Source organism: Littorina saxatilis, linkage group LG14, assembly GCF_037325665.1.
Source record: "Littorina saxatilis isolate snail1 linkage group LG14, US_GU_Lsax_2.0, whole genome shotgun sequence".
In the NCBI taxonomy this organism is placed as follows: Eukaryota; Metazoa; Mollusca; class Gastropoda; order Littorinimorpha; family Littorinidae; genus Littorina; species Littorina saxatilis.
The window spans coordinates 15463119-15487040 of NC_090258.1; the positions used below are offsets into that span (position 1 = coordinate 15463119).

Consider the following 23922-nt stretch of genomic DNA (forward strand, 5'->3'; position numbering starts at 1 on the left):
TTTAAAATGGAAACAGAAATGATCTCTGCACTTCCCACTACACTGACAAGTCAAGGGATATAACCCTTTTAATGCCACTTGTCTCAGGCTGGATAGTATCCCTTGGCAATAAAGAATCTGCGCATCAGACCAGAACAGAAGAAGAAAAACAGAAACAAAATTGTTTATTAGCTTTGACGTTTTTGTGGTAGGTGCCAGGTCATGAATACCAACTAAAGAAAACCCACAAAAAACATTAATTTACCATTAGGGACTCACTTCATCAGAGATATATACATGAAGAGCCTCTGGCTATATCCAGAGTGGAAACAGATTACACTGGGATAAAGAATGTATTTTTCAGTATTGAGGCATAACATACCTTTTACATTTAGCAGCTAGGCTATATACTGCCATCACAACATCCGTGCATTTTGACTTAAAAGAAAAATGTGTGTGGAACTAGATAGCACGGTGTGTGTGTGTGTGTGTGTCACTGTGTGTGTGTGTGTATTCTTTTGTGGTGACGCTGAAAATCCACCAAAGGTGGGTCAATGCGGCCAAAATCCATAGCATGGAGAAAAATGTACTTTCGATTTCATCTTGGGGATAACCGAGACTTTACTTTTGGCTAGAGTAACCCCAGAATGTATGTTTTTGTTCAACCATAGATATCCCTTGACTCTGTATAGATCTATGGTTCAACCCAGAAAGCCCTTCCCTTTCACACAAATCTGATTCATAAAAGTGTATTGCTTCAAATGAATAAATTCTGTATCGGAAACGTTCAAGTTTTGACAACTTTAAACCTTATATTCTAATTTCGTTCATTATTTTCAAATTGTTCAATACTCATTTGGTTCAGTCATGTGGCGTCATATCCGTTGCGTTGGGCTGGAGACGACAGTCAAAGCGATCGTTTGGAGCAATAATTTTGGATAAAAGAAGCGTGTTTCACTTTTTGCAATGGAGAGGAGTTTTAGATAAAGGTTTCTGGTTGCCGAGGAAGTAAGTGCAAATATATTATTGTGGGAAATGACTGCAGAACACGTGGACATTTGTTTGGGGGTCAGGGATTTGGAACGAGCAGACACAGTGACACTGACAGTAAATCATCACAACAAAACAGAACTCGTGTGGTTATCCTGATCCTTCGTCATTATTATTTGTATCGGTTGGACTTGCGTTTTGCCGTGTCCGTGTGCGGGTATACCCCGTGTGCGAATAACGACAGTGTAACAATTTTTTTTACTGTGAATCTTGAGTTTAAATGCATGTTTTCTTGACCTAGCCTACATAATGCATCCATGCCATGGGCATTCATCAAGCTAGCACTACTTTTACTTGGTTCATGTCATATAGTGATATACGATAACTAAAGAAATGCTAACCTCGTGACCGTTATGCTTAATTTTTTTGGAGACATAAGTCAGGTAAATGAAAATCACTAAATGTCTTTCTTTATCATTAGAATTAGATATTCATGAAAATAGTTCTAACTTAGTGATGATTCAACAGAGACATTCCTGTCTGCTGGAGCCCAGTCTCCCGTAGTCTTGTTACAAATTACGATTTGTGTGTATGTGTCTGTCTCTTTGCGTGGGGTGTGTGTGTCAGTCTGTTTGTGTGAGTGTCACTGTGTGTGTGTGTGTGTGTGTGTGTGTGTGTGTGTGTGTGTGTGTGTGTGTGTGAATGGGGTAGGGGGAGAAGTGATGACTGCACATACTTGAATGTAAATATGAGACTGTTTTAACCCTTTCGCTGCCAATCAAAACTTGCGTATGTGCATTCCTGACTGCCAGGGAATATTGGAGTTTGGGGTGTAATAATTCACAAAAAATTCTAGCTCCAAACTGGCTGTAGGTAGGTAAGTAAAACCTATGTTATTTTGAAAGGAAATTGAACCAAGAATCTGTTTTTAGTGTCTGATCATGGAAATAAATAATTAGTTTGGCTTAAGTTATAATGATGTTTAAATATGAACTTTTGAAAAATCAGTCCGGCGCATCTTCCGGTGCCTGTGGATCAAACGCAGGTGACTGTTTTGCTTGCTCCAAGAAAGGATTATAATCACTGTCATCTACCTGTTTCCAACGAATCGTCCGAAAGAAGATCTCCCCCTTCCCCTGTCAGTATCCATAATCATTTGCACCGCCTGTAGCGTCAGTCCAGTTTTGTTTTTGAGTCACTTGAGAAAAAGTGACTCTATGTAATCGGTCAGTGTTAGTCTGTCCGGCCGGCCGTCCGTAGACACCACCTTAACGTTGGACTTTTCTCGGAAACTATCAAAGCGATCGGGCTCATATTTTGTTTAGTCGTGACCTCCAATGACCTCTACACTTTAACGATGGTTTCGTTGACCTTTGACCTTTTTCAAGGTCACAGGTCAGCGTCAAAGGAAAAATTAGACATTTTATATCTTTTCTCGGAAACTATCAAAGCGATCGGGCTCATATTTTGTTTAGTCGTGACCTCCAATGACCTCTACACTTTAACGATGGTTTCGTTGACCTTTGACCTTTTTCAAGGTCACAGGTCAGCGTCAAAGGAAAAATTAGACATTTTATATCTTTGACAAAGTTCATCGGATGTGATTGAAACTTTGTAGGATTATTCTTTACATCAAAGTATTTACATCTGTAGCCTTTTACGAACGTTATCAGAAAAACAAGGGAGATAACTAGCCTTTTCTGTTCGGCAACACACAACTTAACGTTGGGCTTTTCTCGGAAACTATAAAAATGACCGGGCTCAAATTTTATGTGAACGTGACTCATTGTGTTGTGAATAGCAATTTCTTCCTGTCCATCTGATGCCTCATATAATATTCAGAACTGCGAAAGTGACTCGATCGAGCGTTTGCTCTTCTTGTTCCCTACTACTACTAGGGCCCGGTCGACTGTCACCGTTAGCCATTTTGACGAGTCGAGATTTCTCTCCCCTACCCTGTCGCCAAGGCCGAAAATAGCCTTCAGACGCAAAACCGCGTCACCATTTATGTTTATTCATGAGAATGAGGTATCCTTCCAAGCCATTGGCTGCTATTTGTGTGTCAGCAGTGACGTAGCATTTCTGGAAAATTCCTGAACGGAGAAGACGGGTAAACCCGTCCTAAGGCGCTGCGGCTGCACAAGCGCATGACGGGTATACCCGTCCTAAGGCAGTCAAGGGGTTAATGTCAGTGACTATTAAAAAAATTGGCAGTGTAGAGCTAGGTCTACTTCAAGTTCTACCATAATTGTTGGAAGTAAATCGGAGTAGGCTACTATTCCATTTTTGGGTTTTAAGAATGATGTGTTCTACCAAAATGTGCATAAGTGTCTGTCCTTAATTGAGCCCGAAGTGGACTTCGCAAAGTCGTTTTACCGAAAACTCAGTGCTAAAGCTTCATGCGGCCAGCTTTGCAAAGTATGCTTCGCGTAGTCCACTTTGCCCAGTGAAGGACAGGCTTTAGTCTTGCGGCAGGTAGAGCTCTATATTAGGCCTAAAAAAAAAATAGGTGTGGTTACGGTAACCCGACCTACCCTATTTTTTGGGGCCGACCCTATAACTTTTTATTACATTTGTCAAAAAAATACCCAAAACAACAAGTAAACGAGTGCAGAAAACGCAATGAAAGCGAAAGCGCCCGAGTCGCACACTTATTTTCCTGTCAAGTAGGTTTAATTTGTACACATTAGAAAAAAAAAGTAAAAAAAAAAAAAAAGTGATTGCCTACCTTCCTACCCTACTTTTTTTGGCTATGTTACCGTAACCACACCTATTATTTTTTTTGGCCTTATCTTCTTGTATCATGTATGTCATATTAATGTATGTATACAATTGTTATTCATTTTTTTCAAACCAGAGAGAAATGTTTCAACAAATACTTTTTGTCCCCAGAAACCCTAAAGACAGTTCACGATGGCAGATACCATCCAGTCACAGTCCCCCGGCAAGCTGTTCCGCTGTGGGGTCTGCTCATGTGATTTCCCCACCCTCAATGCATGCATTGCTCACATGAAGCATCACGCCACAGAAACGCTCATGCACCCAAAGCCAGATCCACCTCCTCCTGCGAGCACCTTGCAGCTGCAGACGACATCCATGGCTTCTCCAGAGAGAAAGAGCGTGATCAGTGCACTGAATCCAGCAAGGCCTTCCCCTTTGCAGAGCCCGGTGAATGTTTTCAGTCCATCCCACTTGAGACAAAAGTCTCTGATTGCTGTACAGAACCCTGTAGGCTCTGCTGGGGGCGTGCCTGCTCCCCCAGACACAAGTTATGCAGGCACTGTTGGTTCGGTAGAAGTGAAAGGCCCAAGTCAAAGTCAAATACGAAACCTATCGCATCTCCTTCAAACACCTGTGGCTGCCCAGCAGAACATTGCATGTGTGCAGCAGAATACTACAGCTGGGCAGCAAAGTTGCACAGCTACACAGCAAGATGGTGCAGCTGCGGAGCAGTATCGTAACGCTGTTGATGCTTTGCAAAGAGCTGCTGCCAAGGTGACAAAGTCTGTTCTGGACAAATTAATCTCTAATGGTGAACCCCCTGTTTCTGCTATAACTTGCCCTGGGGATGGAAAGCTTATGCCGAAGAGCTCTGCTGCTGCTGTGAGTTCAGCTCAAGGACGACCTGCAAGTAACGTATCGTTACTGTTAAACCCTTCCTCTGCTGCCAATTATGCTGCAAGCACAAACACAGCGAACGTGCCCAAGCCTCCGACCATCACGGTGAACAAGAAGAACTATAAACTGGTCCCCTTTCCTGCTGCAGCCATCAAGGGTGCTGTTTCCAAAGACCCCAGTGCCATCACGACAGATACTGCTGCAGCCACACAAACTCCAGTCATCAGCAAGACATCGTCTTCCACCAACGTCGGTGTTGCTGCTGCAGTGAATGGTACACAGCTTCACAACACAGCTCCGAGTTCCCAAGATTCCAGTATGGTTACTGTAGCTGCTATGCAAACACCTACCATCCCTGTAACTCAAAATGTGAAGGAGTCTGCAACAGCGCCTTATTCTATCACTCAGGTAGAAGCAAAATCAGGTGAGAGTGTTGCTGCCACTCCTACATCCACTTCCAGTTCGCCCACCCAAACGTCGGAGCGGAAAGCCATCCTGGTTCATTCACACATCTTTGAGACTGTTCCTGTGGTGAAACCAGGAAGTGTTCCCAAACCGGAGGTTGCGGACACCACCCCCTCAATATATCCCATCATAGAGGACATCTCAACAGAATCAGAAACGGCTAACGAGGGTGAGAGCGAAGATGTGTCACATGTTGCAGGCATGCAAGTGAAACAGGAAGTGAGCATTAATGAGAATGGCGAACGCAAGGTGATCACGTTGCCTGAGGTGAAGTTGAAGAGGTGGGCTAGCCTGGCCAGAGAGAAGCCGCATGAGTGTCCGGAGCCAGGTTGCGGGGCTCGTTATCGCTTCATCAGCAGCCTGTCCATCCATAAGAAACGACACAGTGGAGAGCGACCATACGAGTGAGTTGTCTTTTGTCATTGATCATTTTCAAGTCAAATTAACCTTTGTTTTTTAGTGGTGAATTTTGGGTCAGGTAACCAAAAAGTAAAGTTAGTAACCCGGTAAACAATACAAGGGGATTTTGATTGCAGCTAGATTTTATATTTTGTTCTGAGACTCAGAGTCAGAGTTATGTGCAGACCTGCTGGTGACTTAACCCCCTTCGTGTGTACACGCAAGCACCAGACCAAGTGTGACGGAAAAGATCCTGTAATCCATGTCAGAGTTCGGTGGGTTATGGAAACACGAAAATACCCAGCATGCCTACTCAATGAAAGCGGAGTGAAGCTGACTATGCCCAAATGAGCAAACGGGCTCACACGTAACCAGAAAATTCTGGAACGCTGAAGAAGAGTCAAGAGTCAGTTTTGAAGTGTTCTTCCCAAACTCAGACGACTATAGGTCAGTTGGACCCGGATGAAAAACATGTATACATGTATAGGTCCAAATGTCCTGGCTTAGTCCACTTTGTGTCAAAACTACCGGACAGTCGACATACCAGGGTCAGAACAATGTGTCAGATGAAAAAAAGTATGTGTCAGTGTCAGTGTAAGACAGAGGCCTGGGAACAGCACTGGATTTGCTTTATGGTTACGTATGCACCATTGTAAATGTTGGATTTTTTTTCTTAGGATGACTACCTAAAGCAATTATTCAGGCAAGATTGATTTTGAAACTTATCACACAAGAATTTTTTTTTGGGGGGGGGGGGGGGGGGTATATAATCGGTCAGTCTACATGGTTTACTTTATAGTGCTAATCAGTAATTTGATTAGAATACTGATGTTGATGCATGAAAAAGTGTTGTAGCTCACTGCACTATTCCTTACTTCATCGTTAAAATATTTCAGATGCAAGCTATGCCAGAAGCGATTCTGGCACCCTACCAACCTCCGGGTTCACCAGCGCACACACTCAGGAGTTCGCCGCTACGAATGTGGTGAATGCGGCCACGGCTTCAACCAGCTTCACGATCTTCGCATTCACATGACCATCCACACTGGAGAGCTGCCGCTGAAGTGTCCGGTCGAGGACTGTTCTCGAGCTTTCCGCGACCCTTCCTGCTACCGGCGCCACATGAGTCGGCATGCTGGGGTGCAGGTGAGCTTTAGTTTGAGAGGGTGGGGGGATGGGGTATCTCAGTCATCAGCATTAGCATGGCACTGCACATGTTTGATGTCTATGTTCAGGGAGGGATTTTTTTCTTCCAGCGACAATGTTTTAAGTTGCAGGGTTGATAAAGAGGTTTACACACATTCAAGAGTAAATCTGGTCACGCGACATTCTTGCTGCATGTTATTCTTAGGAAGTATGGCCTGACAATTAATGACACTCTCCTTTATCAGCATTAGCGTGGCACTACACATGGTTGACGTCTATGTTCAGGGAGGGGTTTATGTTGTAGAGACAGTGTTGTAAGTCTCAGGGTAAAAAAGACGTTTACATGCGTACAGGAAAAACATCAGGTCACATGACTCTATCGCTGGAAGTTATTCCCAGGAAATGTGGCCTGAATTTGCTTGAGCAAATTGCTCAAGGATAAAATGGTTTTTTGAAGTTGACCAAAAAGAGTGGCATACAAGTACTGCAGTGTAGTTCTCTTTGGTCACTTGCTCATATTTTTTTTATCTGCGAATTGTTCGGGCCAGTTGACCATTCAATAGTTTTGACAGGAAGGAGATCTTCTGACCATCAACCATCTACTAATTGGACAAGGCCAGAACAATTTGACGTGTACATATTTTCAGTCCAACTGATCTATTGTCTTCTGAGTCTAGGAACAACACAGCCACTGTTGCATAATTATGTGACTTACCCTTCATTTTGCTGTTTCTGTAATATACCAATAGGGAATGTTAAGAGAAGAAAAAAAGAATGTCAAGATACAATTTTGTTTTTCCACAGTCAGGTACAGAGCAGACCAACTTGTCAATATAACACTTACCTCGACAGTACTATTCTTGCACATTATCTATTATAGGCCGAAAAAATTGGACAAAACGCTGAGTGGGTACAATTATCTCCCATAACCATGCGCCACCGTGGATCCCAAGCACTGTCCGAGTGCTTCCCCCTTACAGGATGTAGGTGGCGCGTCCTCTTTCTTTTTTCGCGCGTGTCAGACCGGCTGTGTTTCTGCTACGCTCCCGGATTATTTTGGACTAAGAGGCTCCTTTTCTGTGTGGACTATCACCTGTTGGATTATTGTGTGTTATTCCACTTCTGGCTTGAGGCTACGTTGTGTTTCCTTCAACTTGTGCCTCCGTTTTTGTGTGGCGGACTCGGCGTGCCTCCCGTCCTACTTCGTGGTGACCGGTCGTCTGCTTCTCGTTTCGCCGCATTCACTTGAGTATTGACCTAAATTTTCTTTGAATTTTGTTAATTCTCGGTCTTTAAGGGTACGTACAGGGCGAGGTAGGATGTCTCGTCCTGTTTTGGGCTCTGGTTCTACGGAACCAGAGTCTGCCGGGGGCAACCCTTCTCCGGGCGCCCAGCGTCATGTTTTACGCACGGAGAAGGGGATCTTTCGGCGCTCCGACTCTCCCTCCCCAAACGCTTTGCGTTTGCGGCGAGGGAGGGCGGAGAAAGCCTGTTTGAGCAAGCTCAATGCGAGCTTGCTCAAACAGGCTGGGCTTGAGCCTGGGACTTCGGGCGGGGCTGCGCCGTCGAAGGTTCGGGGAAGTTCGAGGGGAAAGAAAAAGCTTCTTTCTCCTTCTCCTTCAGTGGAACAGGCTTCCCCCCCTTCGACGCCGTTGTCCGGCCCTCAGTCTCAGGCTTCAGCTCCTCCCGGTTTCAAGCCTGGGGGGAAGGTTTCCTTCTCCCCCCTGGCTCGAATCCGGGGGCAGGTCGATTCCCAACCCTCTTTGGGGGTTGGTGAATCCGATCTAGGGGCTACTGGAGAGACTCAGGTTTTGACAGCCAACGGCCATACCACGTTGAAAACACCGGTTCTCGTCCGACCACCGAAGTTAAGCAACGTCGGGCCCGGTTAGTACTTGGATGGGTGACCGCCTGGGAACACCGGGTGCAGTTGGCATTAAAATCTTTCTTTTTCCGGTGCCTCTCCTGTGCCCTCCTCGGTTTCCACCGCTGTGGAAGCCAGGAGGGACACGGGTCCTCCTCTGAACTCCCTCGCTGGGTCGTCTGCTGCTGTTTTGACAGTAGTTTCGGCCTCCTGGGGGGGGAGATCGGAGGAGATGACGGGGTCTCTGAATTCCCTCCCCGCTGGGGTTGGGATGCGAATTGACCCCGTTCAGGGCGGTCCTGTGGGGGCAGGGGTTTCAGGCTTCGTGCCTACGACCACTGCTACTACGGTTCCCTCTGACGTCCGTGTGACTGGTGGCTGTCCCTCTTGAAACGCTCCGGCCGACTAGTTACTGGACGTGGAGGTGTTCGACAGAACGTGGTACTTCTGTCGAATGGTCAGGGCGACGGGAACATTGTTTCTGTTGCTCAGACCGACACCTCCGACCGGACCGTCTTGACCCCACGCCATTCCTTAGCGTCTGGTGTTCGGGTGACGGATGGTCCGGACCAAGGGTCCGGAACGTTCCAGGCTTACGGGTCGGGATCGAACCGGACCCACGGGTCCCGACTGGACTTGACCTCCGGGTTTGGTCCGGACGGGACCCATGGTACGGGACCGTACCGGACCTTAGGGTCCGGTGCGGGACAGTACCTCTGGCCCTTGCCGGACCCCCCGGACCTACGGGTCCGGATGGTACGGTACGGGACCAGTGTTTCGGTCGGGACCGGACCACCCGACCACCTCTGTTGGTCTGGGTGGTCTGGCACCGAACCGGAACACACCGGACCTACGGGTCCGGAGGGTACGGTACCGGACCAGTGGTCCGGTCGGGGCCGGACCACTCGACCACCTCTGTTGGTCCGGGTGGTCTGGCACCGAACCGGACCATGCCGGACCTACGGGTCCGGATGGTACGGTATGTCCACGTCCGGACCGAGCCACCCGAACACTTCTGTGGGTACGGATGGTTCGGTACCGAACGGGACCTCCGGATGGTGCGGGACCGGACCGAATCTACGGGTTCGGATGGTCCGGTACCGGACCACCCGACCACCTCTGTTGGTCCGGATGGTCTGTCACCGAACCGGACCATACCGGACCACCGGACCTACGGGTCCGGATGGTACGGTAGGTCCACGTCCGGACCGAACACTTCAGTGGTACGGATGGTTCGGTGCCGTACGGGACCTCCGGATGGTATGGGACAGGACCGGAACACCGGACCACCCTACCGGATCGGTCCGGACCACCCGACCACCTCTGTTGGTCCGGATGGTCTGGCACCGAACCGGACCTACGGGTCCGGATGGTACGGTATGTCCACGTCCGGACCGAGCCACCCGAACACTTCTGTGGGTACGGGTGGTTCGGTGCCGAACGGGACCTCCGGATGGTGCGGGACCGGACCGGACCTACGGGTCCGGATGGTCCGGTGCTGGACCGGTGGTCCGGTCCGGACCGGACCACCCGACCACCTCTGTTGGTCCGGATGGTCTGGCACCGAACCGGACCATACCGGACTTACGGGTCCGGATGGTACGGTGTGTCCACGTCCGGACCGAGCCACCCGAACACTTCTGTGGGTACGGATGGTTCGGTACCGAACGGGACCTCCGGATGGTACGGGACCGGACCGGAACACCGGACCGGAACACCGGACCACCCTACCGGACCGGTCCGGACCACCCGACCACCTCTGTTGGTCCGGATGGTCTGGCACCGAACCGGACCTACGGGTCCGGATGGTACGGTACGTACGTCCACGCCCGGACCGAGCCACCCGAACACTTCTGTGCGTACGGATGGTTCGGTGCCGAACAGGACCTCCGGATGGTACCGGACCTACGGGTCCGGACCTACGGGTCCGGATGGTCCGGTGCGGGACCACCCGACCACCTCTGTTGGTCTGGATGGTCTGGCACCGAACCGGACCACCGGACCTACGGGTCCGGATGGTACGGTATGTCCACGTCCGGACCTAACCACCCGAACACTTCTGTGGGTACGATGGTTCGGTGCTGAACGGGACCTCCGGATGGTACGGCACCGGACCGGACCACCCTACCGGACCGGATCGGCACCCCCGACCGGACCGGACCATTTCTTTTCTGATCAGACCCCATGGGTTCCTGTTCAGTCTATAAATGGCGGGGGTTCGTTGGCTGGGCTGACCCAACAGTCGCAGGGTTGTTGTTTTTCTCCCCCTTCGGCTGCTGGAGACGTTTCGTCTTTGGGGCAGGGGTCTTCGCGGCCTCTTGCTTCTGTGGGCGTTTCTTCACAGCCTGCTTCATCGCTTTCGGCTCTTCCCCCTCAAGCTCCCTACACTCCTGCTTTTGAGGAGTTGTCGGGAAGTGAAGAGGAGAGTGAGTCGGAGGACGATAGGGAGGAGGATCAGGGTCGCCCTGAGGTTAACACTGAACCTCTACCCTTGCCGGTTTCTGATGGAACTTCCGAAGCTATGCTTCGTACTTTCCAACAGTACATGACAGACATCACGCGGCGTCTTGACGTCACGGATGCCTCTCTTAAGCGTCTGTCGTCTAGTGTTGACACACAGGACGTGGACCCGGGGTCTGAGGACGAGAGGCAGGAGGCTCGTCCTCGCACAGCTAGAAGGACGTTTGAACAGTTTCAGGACGTCCTTCCCTGAGACGCCCTCTCGTCCTTTGAGTCCGCTTCGGCCCGGGCGCGGGAGGCTCACGCCGCGTCTGCCGGCGGCTCGTTTTATGAACGATCCGGCCGCCGGCAATTCGCGTTCCACCCTAGTCTAAGTGCCACGGTGGAAGCGGCAGCACATCGCCTGAGGAGTACAGATTCACGTGCAAACGCGACCTATGTTCCTCGGGAGGACGCGGGTTCAGTGCCATGCTTTCCTTCGGGAGGCGCACCTCCACTGTTTCCTCGTGTCCAATCTGTTTCGTCCCTCCCTTTTCCCTTTGACTCTCGAACTCTCCCTTTCCAGACTTCGAGTGTTTAGGGTGGGACTGACGGTGATGTGTTCGTTGGGGAGGTGCCTTCGGTCAAGAAGGTGGAACTGAGCTCTGCTTCGTTCCACAATCTTGAGGCCACCGTTTCTTCCACAGTCGAGGCCCAATCACAGGCCTTGACATGGATGAGCACGCTGTCCACACTGTTGGACCCTCCCAATCGGGCAGAGTCCGATTCCACTCGGGTCCTTGACACGGTTCGAGTGGATCGGGCTTTGCATGCCGTGCGATCGTGCGTGACGTCTGCGGCAGAATTGGCCATTGGAACACGGGTCCACTTTATTGGCCCTGTTCCGTGATCATTTTCTGCCTACTTCTATAGTGCCTCCGGATATGAGGAAGAGTCTGAGGAACACGTTTCCTCAGCCTTCTTCCCTCTTTCATCCGGACACTGTTCGTTCTGTGGTGGAGTCCACACGCCAGAGGAACACTGATTCTCTGATGGTTGGCCTCGCTGCTTCGGCGACGGCGGCGGGGAGTAAGAGAAGTGCTACAGTCACCTCCAGCTCCCAGCCTCAGAAGAAGAAGAAGAAGCCAGTTTCACTGCCTCCTTCTTCCTCCTCTTAGGCGCCTGTTGCGTTCCCAAGCAAGACGAAGGGTGCTCAGACAGGTAAGGGGAAGCAGCACCACCAGGGGGGGTGGTCGCAAGCCTGCGCCTGCCCGCCAGCAGAATTTTCAGTGAGTCCCGGCCCTACGTTGACGCCCCCTCAAGTTGCCCCTCTTTCGTCCGGCGGTTTCCTTTTTTCGGGCCCGCGGCATGTGGGGCAGACTGGTCTCCAACCAGTTTTTCTTGAGGGTGGTGTGGTCGGGGTTTTCTCTACCGCTGTCGTCACAACCTCCATTGTCCGCTCTACCTTGGACGTTCCCCCCTCCTCGAGAGCCTGCCAGATGGCAGGCTCTTCAGGACGAGGTGAACTCGTTGGTCGAGAAGAAGGCGGTCTACCCCCTTTCTCAGCCTTCTCTGGGGTTCTGCTCCCGCCTGTTCACCGTCCCCAAAAAGGACGGCCGGTTCAGGCCGGTGTTGGACCTCTCCACCTTGAACTTGTACCTTCACAGGTGCAAGTTCAAGATGGAAACCCCTTCGTCGGTCCGGTTGGCCATCCGGCCAAACGATTGGGCCATGTCTGGGACCTCCAGGATGCTTACTTCCACATCCTGGTGGCCCTGGGGTACCGACATCTGCTCTGGTTCGTTTGGGAGGGCACGGTGTTCGAGTTTCGGGCCCTCCCATTCGGCCTGTCCTTGGCCCCTCTGATTTTCAACGGGGACAACAACACCACATGCTTAGCTTACCTTCGCCACCAGGGGGGCACCAATTCTCGGTCCCTCTCCCTGTTGGCGGAGGAGATTCTGCTCTGGTGCCAGACCAATCAGGTCCGGATGTCAGTCCAGTTCGTTCCGGGGAAACTGAACGCCCTGGCCGACATTCTCAGTCGGGGCGATCAGGTTCTCTCCACAGAATGGACCATCGCTCACAACGTTCTACAGCGTCTGTGGGCAAGGTGGGACCGTCCTCTGATCGATCTGTTCGTAACTCGATTCAGCGCTCGGCTTCCCAGGTACGTCAGCCCCTTTCGAGACATGAATGCGTTCCACTTGGACGCATTCACTCTCTTGTGGAGGCTCCTCGATGCTTACGCCTATCCCCCGACATCTCTGATTCCGAGGGTGCTGGCAAAATATCTGCAGGAACGACCAAGACTGATTTTGGTCGCGCCTTACTGGCCAACAGCTCCGTGGTTTCCAGATCTTCGCGGTCTCACCCACGTAGACCCTCTACCTCTGGATCTGGACGGGGGAGGTCTGCTCCAGCCTCGATCATGCCTCCCTCATCCACGTCCAGAGAGTCTGTGCTTGACCGCATGGCTCTTGTGCGCTCCAAACTGCTTGCACTAGGATTGCACAAGAGTTCAGTAGAGTTTTCCTTGAACGCTAAGAGGCGATCAACTAATCAGCTCTACGACTTACGCTGGAGAGCTTGGGCCACCTTCGCCTTGTCCAAGGGGATAAAGCCGCTTTATCCCTCAACACAGGACTTGGCCAACTTCCTGGTGGAAGTGTATCAAAAGAAGAGTCTTTCTTCTAAGACTCTTCTTGGATACAGATCTGCCATCGCTTCCACGATTGCGGCCGCTACTGGTCGCAGAACTGAACACTTGATCAGGTCCTCCCTCATCGCTAATGTCCTTTCGGGTATTAGCAATGCAGCGGTGTCTAAACCTCTGGTTTCATTTCCCAAGGGGGATGTCTTTCTGGTCCTCAAACTCCTGCGTAGCAATGAGTTTGAACCCCTGGCAGGCATCAGTATCAAGTTGCTGATTTTTAAGACTAATTGTTCCTCATCGCTTTAGCCACTTGCCGTAGACTCAGTGGTATTCAAGCTTTGAGTGGCCTGGACTTTGACATTGAGTTCACCACACAGCAGTGGTTGCTAGCATGGTCACGTCAGTCTAAGGTATGTTTCTTGGGTATATTTTCTTTTACGGTAGTACTGTTCGAAAATTGCCTGGGTATCTTAATCCTTGGATTTAAGTGATTTTGATTAAGGAGTTTAATACTCTACATATCACCCTCACACCACTCTGGTATTCTGTGCAAGAATAGTACTGTCGAGGTAAGTGTTATATTGACTGTAAGGCTTCTTTTTAAGCCTACTGTCTATATGATACTTACCGAGACAGTACTATTAGAGTTTCCCTCCCGCCTCCCCTCTTGATATGTTATGGGCTTTTTGAGGGTCTGCAGCTCATAAAGAAAGAGGACGCGCCACCTACATCCTGTAAGGGGGAAGCACTCGGACAGTGCTTGGGATCCACGGTGGCGCATGGTTATGGGAGATAATTGTACCCACTCAGCGTTTTGTCCAATTTTTTCGGCCTATAATAGATAATGTGCAAGAATAGTACTGTCTCGGTAAGTATCATATAGACAGTAGGCTTAAAAAGAAGCCTTACATTTTCCTTCTTATTTACTGTAAAAAGTTAAATAACTGATAATGAAAGGTAATTGTGTGTGGCAAGAAATGACTCAGATGTCAACCTGACTGGTTCTGTTGAATTTTGCAGCCACATCTTGCTTGCGACAAATGTGAAGCCAGGTTCTACCACCACTCTGCTCTCAACCGACACTACCGCAAGCACACTGGGGAGAAAGACTATGTCTGTGATGTTTGCGGGGCGGCCTTTGCGCGAGCAGATACGCTGAAGCTGCACCAGCGAAGTCACTCGGGCCAGAAGCCTTACTCATGCAGCGCCTGCCACCTGCAGTTTGCCGATCGCTCTTACTGCCGACGACACACCGCAAAGCACCCCCCTGAAGACAACGCAGTGATCCTAGCCAACCTAGCGCCAAGCCCTATGATTAAACAGGAGCAGCCGTCACACGAGAACGGCTATGAAGAAAATCATTCAAGCGGCGGTATAAAACCAGACGGGAATGCCAGGCCCAGGAAGAGAGGGTCCACCATCGTTCCAGTGCAGATTCCGAATCCACCTGGATCCGATGTGCCATACGCCTCCATCGAGATTGAGATCCCTGAGTCGGATCTTCAAGACGGAGAGAGTGGTGACGTCATGTACCAGTATGGAGACATGTTGATTACCATTTCACGTGCTGCAGTGGATACGGAGAAAGATGTGGCAGAAGTGGACTCGGTTGCAGACTTGCTGCAAGAAGAAACCCCCATGGAAGCTGCCCCTGCACCATTCTTTGAGACAGAACACAAGTATTCTCGAGCGATGGATACCAGAGTACTTCAGAATAAACACAGTGCTGCCGGTGGTACTACCACTAGTCAAGTGTCTGAGCATTCTTCTGCAGTGATGACGCATCCCCAGCCACTGAGCGAGTATAATGAGATTGTGTCTGCTGTCTTGGAGTCAGGCTTTATTGAAAGCAAGGTCAAGGATGAAGCTACCACTGTATCCACCAAGAAGCAGAAAAGTCCACGGGTTGGTGAAAGGAGGTAGGTAATGTACATAATGGATGTTGTGCCTCACTGCCTGTCTCTGTGTATGTATTTGTGTGTGTGTGTGTGTGTGTGTGTGTTTATGTGTGTGTGTGAGACAATCCGTCAATCATTGCACACATATAAATTTGTGCTTTCGGGGATGTGTGTATTCACGTCCCCTTGGCTTCCAGTTACAAATTGGCTTGATGGTTGGTTGAACTGTTCATAATCATAATCATTTGTGCTTAGTCTTTGCAGATATTAATGTCCAGATGAATTTTAGTTTTAGTTCCCATCTGTATCATGTTTGTATTGTATAATAAGAACAAATTAGTGACCAATGAAATTGTTTCATTTACACTGTCTTGTAGTCGTACAACATCTCAGAGATCAGACTGCAGTTTGCAGTAGAAAGGCAAACATGCATCCGTCTGTCTGACTCCCGCACAAATTTCAGTACCATCCCTGTGACTGTTGTGCCAACTTCTTGTAGTTGTATAGAACGTACTGACAGCATTCTGCCAGAACAGCTGAAGAATGTGTCACAGAAATGATACCAACATGGAAACACAGAGTGATGTTATGAATGGACACGTTTCACTTTTGCATGCTAATCACTGACTTTTCAGGGCTTCCACTTTTCCGAAAACCAGCAGATTTTTTTTTGAGAAGCGTTAAACTCAAAGAGAAAAGCCACTATGATTGTGCTCAGATTTGCAACAGATTCCAAATTGCACAGTTTTGAATACAAGTTTTCTGGATGTCTGTAGAATTTCAGGGGCTTTTGCTTTTCTTCAGCGGGAGCTCTGCTTTTGCTTTTTCTGTTCACTTTCAGATTACATTGTTAGCACTCAACTTAGTATTCATTTGTATTTTCATGTGTTTTTCAGATGGCCATGCAAGGATTGCAATGCATCGTTTTTCCATCAGGCTGAGTTGAAGCGACATCGCACCAAACACACAGGAGAGATGCCATACCAGTGCCACATCTGCTTCAAGAGAGTCAGGGACCCTAGCAACCTGAAAAGACATGTCCGTACGCACACAGGTAGGTAATAAGAGGAGGTGCTTTATATTGCCTTGACAAAACTGTGAGAATGAGATGGTAATGATATTCTTCTTCTCGACAGGATTTTCTTTTAAAATCATTCTTCATAACAGAGTTTGATGCAGACTACACTTGATGTCAATTGCTTTGTTTTCCTTCCTTTGGATTTTTATTCAGCCTCATGGTTTGGTCATAACACCATGCAACTTTTTCCCCTGCCCCACCCCCAAGGGCTATACAATGGAGTCCCCCTTCTGAGACCCCTTGGTTTGGTCGTAACACCATGTTACTTTTTCCCCTGCCCCACCCCCAAGGGCTATACAATGGAGTCCCCCTTTTTGAGACCCCTTGGTTTGGTCGTAACACCATGTAACTTTTCCCCTGCCCCACCCCCAAGGGCTATACAATGGAGTCCCCCGTTTGAGACCCCTTGGTTTGGTTGTAACACCATGCAACTTGTTCCCCTGCCCCACCCCCAAGGGCTATACAATGGAGTCCCCCTTTTTGAGACCCCATGGTTTGGTCGTAACACCATGTTACTTTTTCCCCTGCCCCACCCCCAAGGGCTATACAATGGAGTCCCCCGTTTGAGACCCCTTGGTTTGGTCGTAACACCATGCAACTTGTTCCCCTGCCCCACCCCCAAGGGCTATACAATGGAGTCCCCCGTTTGAGACCCCTTGGTTTGGTCGTAACACCATGCAACTTTTTCCCCTGCCCCACCCCCAAGGGCTATACAATGGAGTCCCCCGTTTGAGACCCCTTGGTTTGGTCGTAACACCATGCAACTTTTTCCCCTGCCCCACCCCCAAGGGCTATACAATGGAGTCCCCCGTTTGAGACCCCTTGGTTTGGTCGTAACACCATGCAACTTGTTCCCCTGCCCCTGTAAATTTCCCCCCGTTTTAGCACCTGATTTTCTCAGATTTGTCGAGGTCTAACACTGTTACAGGGAGGGGTTCTACTGTACAGTAGTCTCCATGAGTTATGTCTCTGTAGCATTGTGGTCAATCTACATGATAGGCATTTTGATTGTGGCAGGGGATCGTCCTTACAAGTGCGACACGTGCAAGAAGAAGTTCAGCCAGGCGGGACACCTGTCAGCCCACATGAGGATTCACACAGGAGAGAGACCCTACAGGTGTGACCAATGTCCTTCCAGGTGAGGCTTTTTCTTTGTCTTGAAGTACGGAGAGATGCTACACAGATACCTCAGAGGAGAGAGGCCGTAAAAGTGTAATGGAATTTATCTTTATCTTTTTTCCTCCTCCCATGTGACTTTTCCCTTTGTCTCTAGGTTGAAGTAGAGTGATGCTCCCAAAATGGAGTATGGCTGCCTAAATGGCAGGGTAAAAATGGTCCTACACGTAAAAACCTGCTCATGCAAAAGCACAAGTGTATGTGGGAGTTGCACCCATGAACGCAGAAAAAGAAAAAGTGGTATAGTGGTATATGAGGCGATGCCAATATCACACAGGAGAGAGACCCTAGAAACGTGACCACCATCCCTCAAAAATTTTAATCTTTGAAGAATAGTGTGATGCAATGACATTTTGATTAGTGGGATGTAGTGCAGAGAGTGAAGATACTTTCGGTTCTGCATGAATTTTTCTTACACCTTGAAGTTGTGAATTGCAGTACGGGTACCACACTGGAGAGAGATCTCACATGTGTGTTGAATCTGTCCTTTTAGCTTTCTGCTTCACCTTTTTCTTTTTTTTTCTTTAGGTTTGTGGAAGCAAATCACCTCCGTTACCACAAGAAAATGCACGCTGGCATCAAAGACTTCAAGTGCAACGAGTGTGAGTTGCGCTTCATCAGGAATGCGGAACTGAAGCGTCATATGAAAGTTCACAGCGGTATTCGCCCCTTCCAGTGCGACCAGTGTCCGTGTGAGTATGACTTTGTTAAATCTTTCTGGATAACTTCCAAGGTAACTGTAATGCCATTACGCAGCTCTGTTGCAAGTTTTGGTTTCTGTCAGCTGAACATTTGCAATGTTTTGTTCACATCACAAGCCGCCTATATACGGAGGCTGTGTCCCAATTGGTAACATAGCCATTTTGTACATTTTATTTTAGCCAGCTTTAGTTCACTTCAAAAGCACTGTTGGCCCATGGCAGCTGCTTCAAAAATATGCAGTTGTTGTTTTAGACTTGTTTCATTGCCTCCTTTTATTATCATATTCCAAACATGCTTATTTTGAGATTGGTGTTTTTCTGTACATTGATAATCAGCTACGAAACACCATTGCATGTAAGCATAGCAAAAGAATAAATATTTTAAGTCTCGGCTGACCCTGCAAGGGCAACACCACTTTAAATTTGATAGAACTGCCAGCAACTTTTGTAATCCTTTACTTATGAACAGAAACGTAAGTAAGGAGGTTCTCTTTAATTGTAAGTGACTACACATTTTCCTTTGGTTGAGTGGTTTTTTGAATCTGCTTTGCATTGAAATTTCACTTCTTTGTATGATCTCTTTGTGTTTCAGCCAGCTATTTTCGACAGGATGCCCTGAAGCTGCACCGTGTGTTGAAACACCAGGAGAGGCGGGTGAAGCCTTTCCCGTGTCCAAAGTGCACTCTATCCTTCAGCAAACAGGTGTACCTTGACCGCCATCTGGAGAAAGTCAAACATCCCGTCGACAGTGTGGTGTCACAAGGTGATAAGGAGAAGGAGAGCAAAGAGAACAGCATAGCTGATGGAAACAAGAAGAACGGTGGTGATAAATCAGTAAACAGTGTTGCTGATACAAAGAACAGTGTAGCGGTCGACGCACTCTGTGAGCTTGCCACTGGTGTGAGGTCTACTGTAGTCAGCATCGAAGGTGGTAGTGTTGTGACCATTTCAGAACTGGTGAACAGTTCAGAAGCGAAAACGGCAAACAGTTCCGACCCGAAGAAGGGGAAGGATTCACCCTCTCCTGCCATGGTCAAGGCCTTAGCGAGGGTTTTGACAGAGAAGCGTGATGACGCCAAGAAATCCGACAACCCTTTGCCCATGGAGGATGGAGACCTGTCGGTAGGCTTGGACGCTGACGAGATATTTGTGAAGAAGGTGATGGTGGAAGGGGGCACGGTGATGGGCACAGAAGCCAGGAAGGTTCAGTCAGACCAGGCCATGGAAGTTACCGACGTTGCTGGTGGCGACAACCACGGTTTAGCAACTTATCACACGCTGGGCGAGGAAGGGTTTGGCTCCCCGACGGTGAGCAAAATGATCGTTGTGGACACCTCCACGGGGGAGACGTTTCAGGTGGACTCTGTCAAAAAAAAGAAGCAGGCAGGAGTTGAAGAGAAGGGGGAGGGGAAAGATAAGGAAAAATCCAGTTTCATCACAGTAGAAGTTCCCAAGGAAGTAGCAAGCAGCAGCAGCTCACAAGTCCCCAGGCGCAAATCGAATCTGCGACAGTCGGATCGGCCGATCAGCATCATCAGAGTCGACAACGGCATCATCAGTACGACCAGTTTATCCACAGAGACTACCACTTCTTCTCCCGTCCTCGCCAAAACTCAGTCCAACCCAACCTCTTCTTTAATAGTCTCCACAGCGCAACCGACCATCAGACAAACTGTGTCCAGTCCGGAAACTTTGCAGGCAAAAGCACCGTCGAGTGGGAAGAAGCCAGTGGCGAGGCACGTTTCTAGACAGGCTTTTTGCTCAGGAGGAGTAAGTGCAAATACTCAGCCTGCCTCTAACTCTGACTCTAGCTTAGCTTCAACGTTACAGTTGATACTCACTGGCAAAGTTGAACTGGAGAAAGTAGAGCCTGTCAAACAAGCGAGTGGAGCGCGTCGTAGAGGCAGGCCGGCGGGATCGAAGATGATAAAAGAGGAGCCGGAATCAGACGGGGAGACAGTAGGACAGCACCCTCCTATCGGCGGACCGATCAGAACCCGATCCGGAAGAGAGAGAAAGATTAAGCAAAAGTATTCGGCGTAACCGTGGTTAATTGGTTTTGCGATTCCATTTCGTGTTGCATGTCTTTTTACATTTAGTCAAGTTTTGACTAAATGTTTTAACATAGAGGGGGAATCAAGATGAGGGTCGTGGTGTGTGTGTCTGTCTGTCTGTCTGTCTGTCTGTCTGTCTGTCTGTGTGTGTGTGTGTGTGTGTGTGTGTGTAGAGCGATTCAGACTAAACTACTGGTCCGATCTTTATGAAATTTGACATGAGAGTTCCTGGGAATTTTGTTTGTTCGTTCATGGGCTGAAACTCCTACGGCGAACTCACGCTGACAGCGGCCAACTGGATACAAATCCAGCGCGCTTCCGACTGAGCTACATCCCCGCCCGTTCCTGGGAATGATATCCCCGGGCGGTTTTTTTTCTTTTTTTCGATAGATGCCTTTAATGACGTCATATGCGGCTTTTTGTAAAAGTTGAGGCGGCACTGTCACACCCTCATTTTTCAATCAAATTGATTGAAATTTTGGCAAAGCAATCTTCGACGAAGGCCGGACTTTGGTATTGCATTTCAGCTTGGTGGCTTAAAAACTAATGAATGAGTTTGGTCATTAAAAATCGGAAACTTGTAATTTAAATTATTGTTTTATAAAACGATCCAAAATTAATTTCATCTTTTTCTTCGTCATTTTCTGATTCCAAAAACATATACATATGTTATATTTGGATTACAAACAAGCTCTGAAAATTAAAAATATGAAAATTATGATTAAAATTAATTTTCCGAAATCGATTTAAAAACAATTTCATCTTATTCCTTGTCGGACCCTAATTCCAAAAACATATAGATATGATATGTTTGGATTAAAAACAAACTCAGTAAGCTAAAAAGAATAGACATACGGAAAAGCGTGTTATCCTGCTCAGCGTGACCACTACCGCACTATTCTGCATGGCTTGTCGATTTCACTGCCTTTGCCACGATCGGTGGACTGACGAAACTACGACTACGAGTATGTGGTCTTGGTGAAAAAAGCAGTGCGTTCAGTTTCATTCTGTGCGTTCGACAGCTTGACTAAATGTTGTTATTTCGCCTTACGCGACTTGTTTTTCTCTTCTTTACCCTCCCCCATTTTTTTAGTATAAGTTTTCTTTTTTTCTAAACTTGTTTATTTTCCTTGTACCATTGTGTACATTCGCTTGTTTTGTGACAGTCTTCAGCATTTTGCACATGTGGTGTTCTCTTTCATGACCTAAGATTCTAGTGAAAGCACTGTCTATGAGAACTCAGATTCAGATATTTACTTTTAATCCTTGTTTGAATGTGCAAGAAAAAGTAGGAGATGAAAGGGCATTTTTGTCAGACATGGATATAAGATTGAAAGCAATGTTGGCCCACCGTGCCATGGTAGTTTATAGTTCTTGTTCTGTTATTGTTGTTTATCGGTTACTGATTTTTATTGGGCTCAGTTTTGTTTGGCCATTGTGTGTGTCTGTCTGTGTGTGTGTCTGTGTGTGTGTGCATGCCCTCTGTGATTGTGTGTGAACATGCATACCAAGTCTGCCCATGCATGTGTGTTTTTTCACTGTTTGCATGCTTGTTTCTCTCTGTGTGGAGAGATTTTGACCAGATGAGGAGTTGATCTACACGGTTATTGGGGAATATAGAGCAAGTAATCTGACTTGAAAGTTCAATTATGACTGTGGAAAGTTATATTATGACTGTCAGAAAGAAATTTTTAATTAATTGGTGAGTTAAGTGTTGAGGCAGCTTTTTCTGAACAGTTAGCGTAAGTGTGCCGGCAGAAACACTGAATTACTCTGTGATGCACTGATACATTACAAATGTAACACTTACGATCAGAGGAAGGAGTCTGTTTAAAATTTACTTCATTCCCAGGTGGATGTTTTGCTTATATAATTCTTGTTTTTTAATTTTTGTGGCAAGGTTAAAATATGTTTTGCCAAGCCGTCCCTTTTGTGTTGATGTTCAAAACGGGATGCATTCTTTTTAATTGTTTTGGGGGCTTTGTTACAGTTCAGCAAGACCTGAAGATTGTAAGACCAAAAAGATAAAAAGTATTTCTTCTATCTGGATAGGTTAGATGTTATTTTTGTGTGCGTTTTTGCAGCATGTTTAAGACTTTTCTTTCAAAGTTTATTGTTAATAGACAGGGTTTTTTGCATTAAAAGTTAGTTTGAGTTCCATAAGATTAAAGGTCATATCCACAAGTTGAGTAGTTGAAAGGGTGTTTGTAACTCATTTCTTGAAAGTTCAGTTATTTACCTTCATTGACAGTTAAAGGATGAAAAGTTGAATGTTGAAAGTTTCTTTAAAACTTTAATAATTAAAATATTGTTTTCTTAAGATGATTAATACCCAAGAAAATAACAGCCTGGCCAAAGAAACCCCCAGGTTTAAAACTTTTGAGCTCTTGAATTCTTTAAACGCTGTACATTTTGCGATGGCCACAAACTATTTTACGGGTTGCAAGCCAGAATCCAATAAGCCTGCTGTCTCTGAATGTTGCATGTGTTTGTAGCAACACTTTACAATTCAACCATTTTAATATCTCGCAGTTTCAAATAGAAAATGATAGTGCAGTGTACATGGTTTTTGTTTCTCTCAGATCTTTCCATGTGCACGATTATGAAACCGACTGCTGTAATTGACATACAAAAAAAAGAAGACAGCTATTAAATTCATTCAACGGTTTATTTGATTGTTTTCCATGTGGCCAGTACTTCACGATTTTTATGAGTCTTTTGTAAGTGGATTTAAATGCTCTTATCATTAGATTTGATGTTTTGGGGTCATTCAAAGTGTGCAACTAATCTTTTGGCTCCATCCCTATCTGTCAGAAGATACCAAATTTAATGGTGTCTGCATGTACAACACTATATCTTGCATTACAAGATTGAATTTAATGGCGTCTGCATGTACTACATTGGTTCTTACGTTGAAAGATAATAATTTAATGCAAGCGTGGCACTATCTGTTGGCTCTAATATATTGAATTTAATGGTGTCTGCATGCCCAACCCTGCTGCTTACACTGAAAGATCGAACATATTTGAATGTAATGGTGTTAGTATGTTAACACTGTTGCTTGCACTGAAAGATTGAACATGTACATCTCTTGCTCAGAAACCAATGCCATTGTAAATAACCTAGCTGTTTAAGACAAATAAAACACTGCATGCTATTATTTATTTATTTATTTATCAAACCCAGTGATGGTTTCCGTTATGTTTTTGCATGACAATACAAGTGATCTCTTGTTTGAGTTATCAAAATAAATATTGTTCAGCATGAATAGTGTGTGTGTGTGTGTGTGTGTGAGTGAGTGAGAAAGAGAGAGGTGTTTGGGTAATGTATCTGTCTGAGCGTTACTCGTAGCGAGAGAATTAACCCACAAACACATCAGAATTAAATGTTAGAGAGGGGTTAAAATCGGACCTATTTATTTTAGTAAGGCAATTCATAGGATGCAGCAGCTGATTAGAA

The 23922-nt window shown here is 47.3% G+C and overlaps 1 protein-coding gene and 1 non-coding gene across 2 annotated transcripts; both read left to right on the forward strand.

Annotated features, from left to right (window-relative positions):
• The first annotated feature begins 36 nt into the window (after window positions 1-36).
• On the forward strand, window positions 37-23749 carry LOC138947206 (uncharacterized). Its single transcript, XM_070318639.1, has 8 exons — window positions 37-987; window positions 3862-5456; window positions 6348-6597; window positions 14577-15475; window positions 16351-16508; window positions 17550-17670; window positions 18237-18400; window positions 19002-23749. The coding sequence occupies exons 2-8, from the start codon at window positions 3883-3885 to the stop codon at window positions 20450-20452; spliced, it is 4617 nt and encodes a 1538-aa protein (XP_070174740.1). The 5' UTR covers window positions 37-987; window positions 3862-3882; the 3' UTR covers window positions 20453-23749.
• Window positions 8415-8533, forward strand: LOC138947879 (5S ribosomal RNA). The gene has a single exon (XR_011449850.1). It is a non-coding gene; the product is annotated as a 5S ribosomal RNA (ribosomal RNA).
• Window positions 23750-23922: the final 173 nt, after the last annotated feature.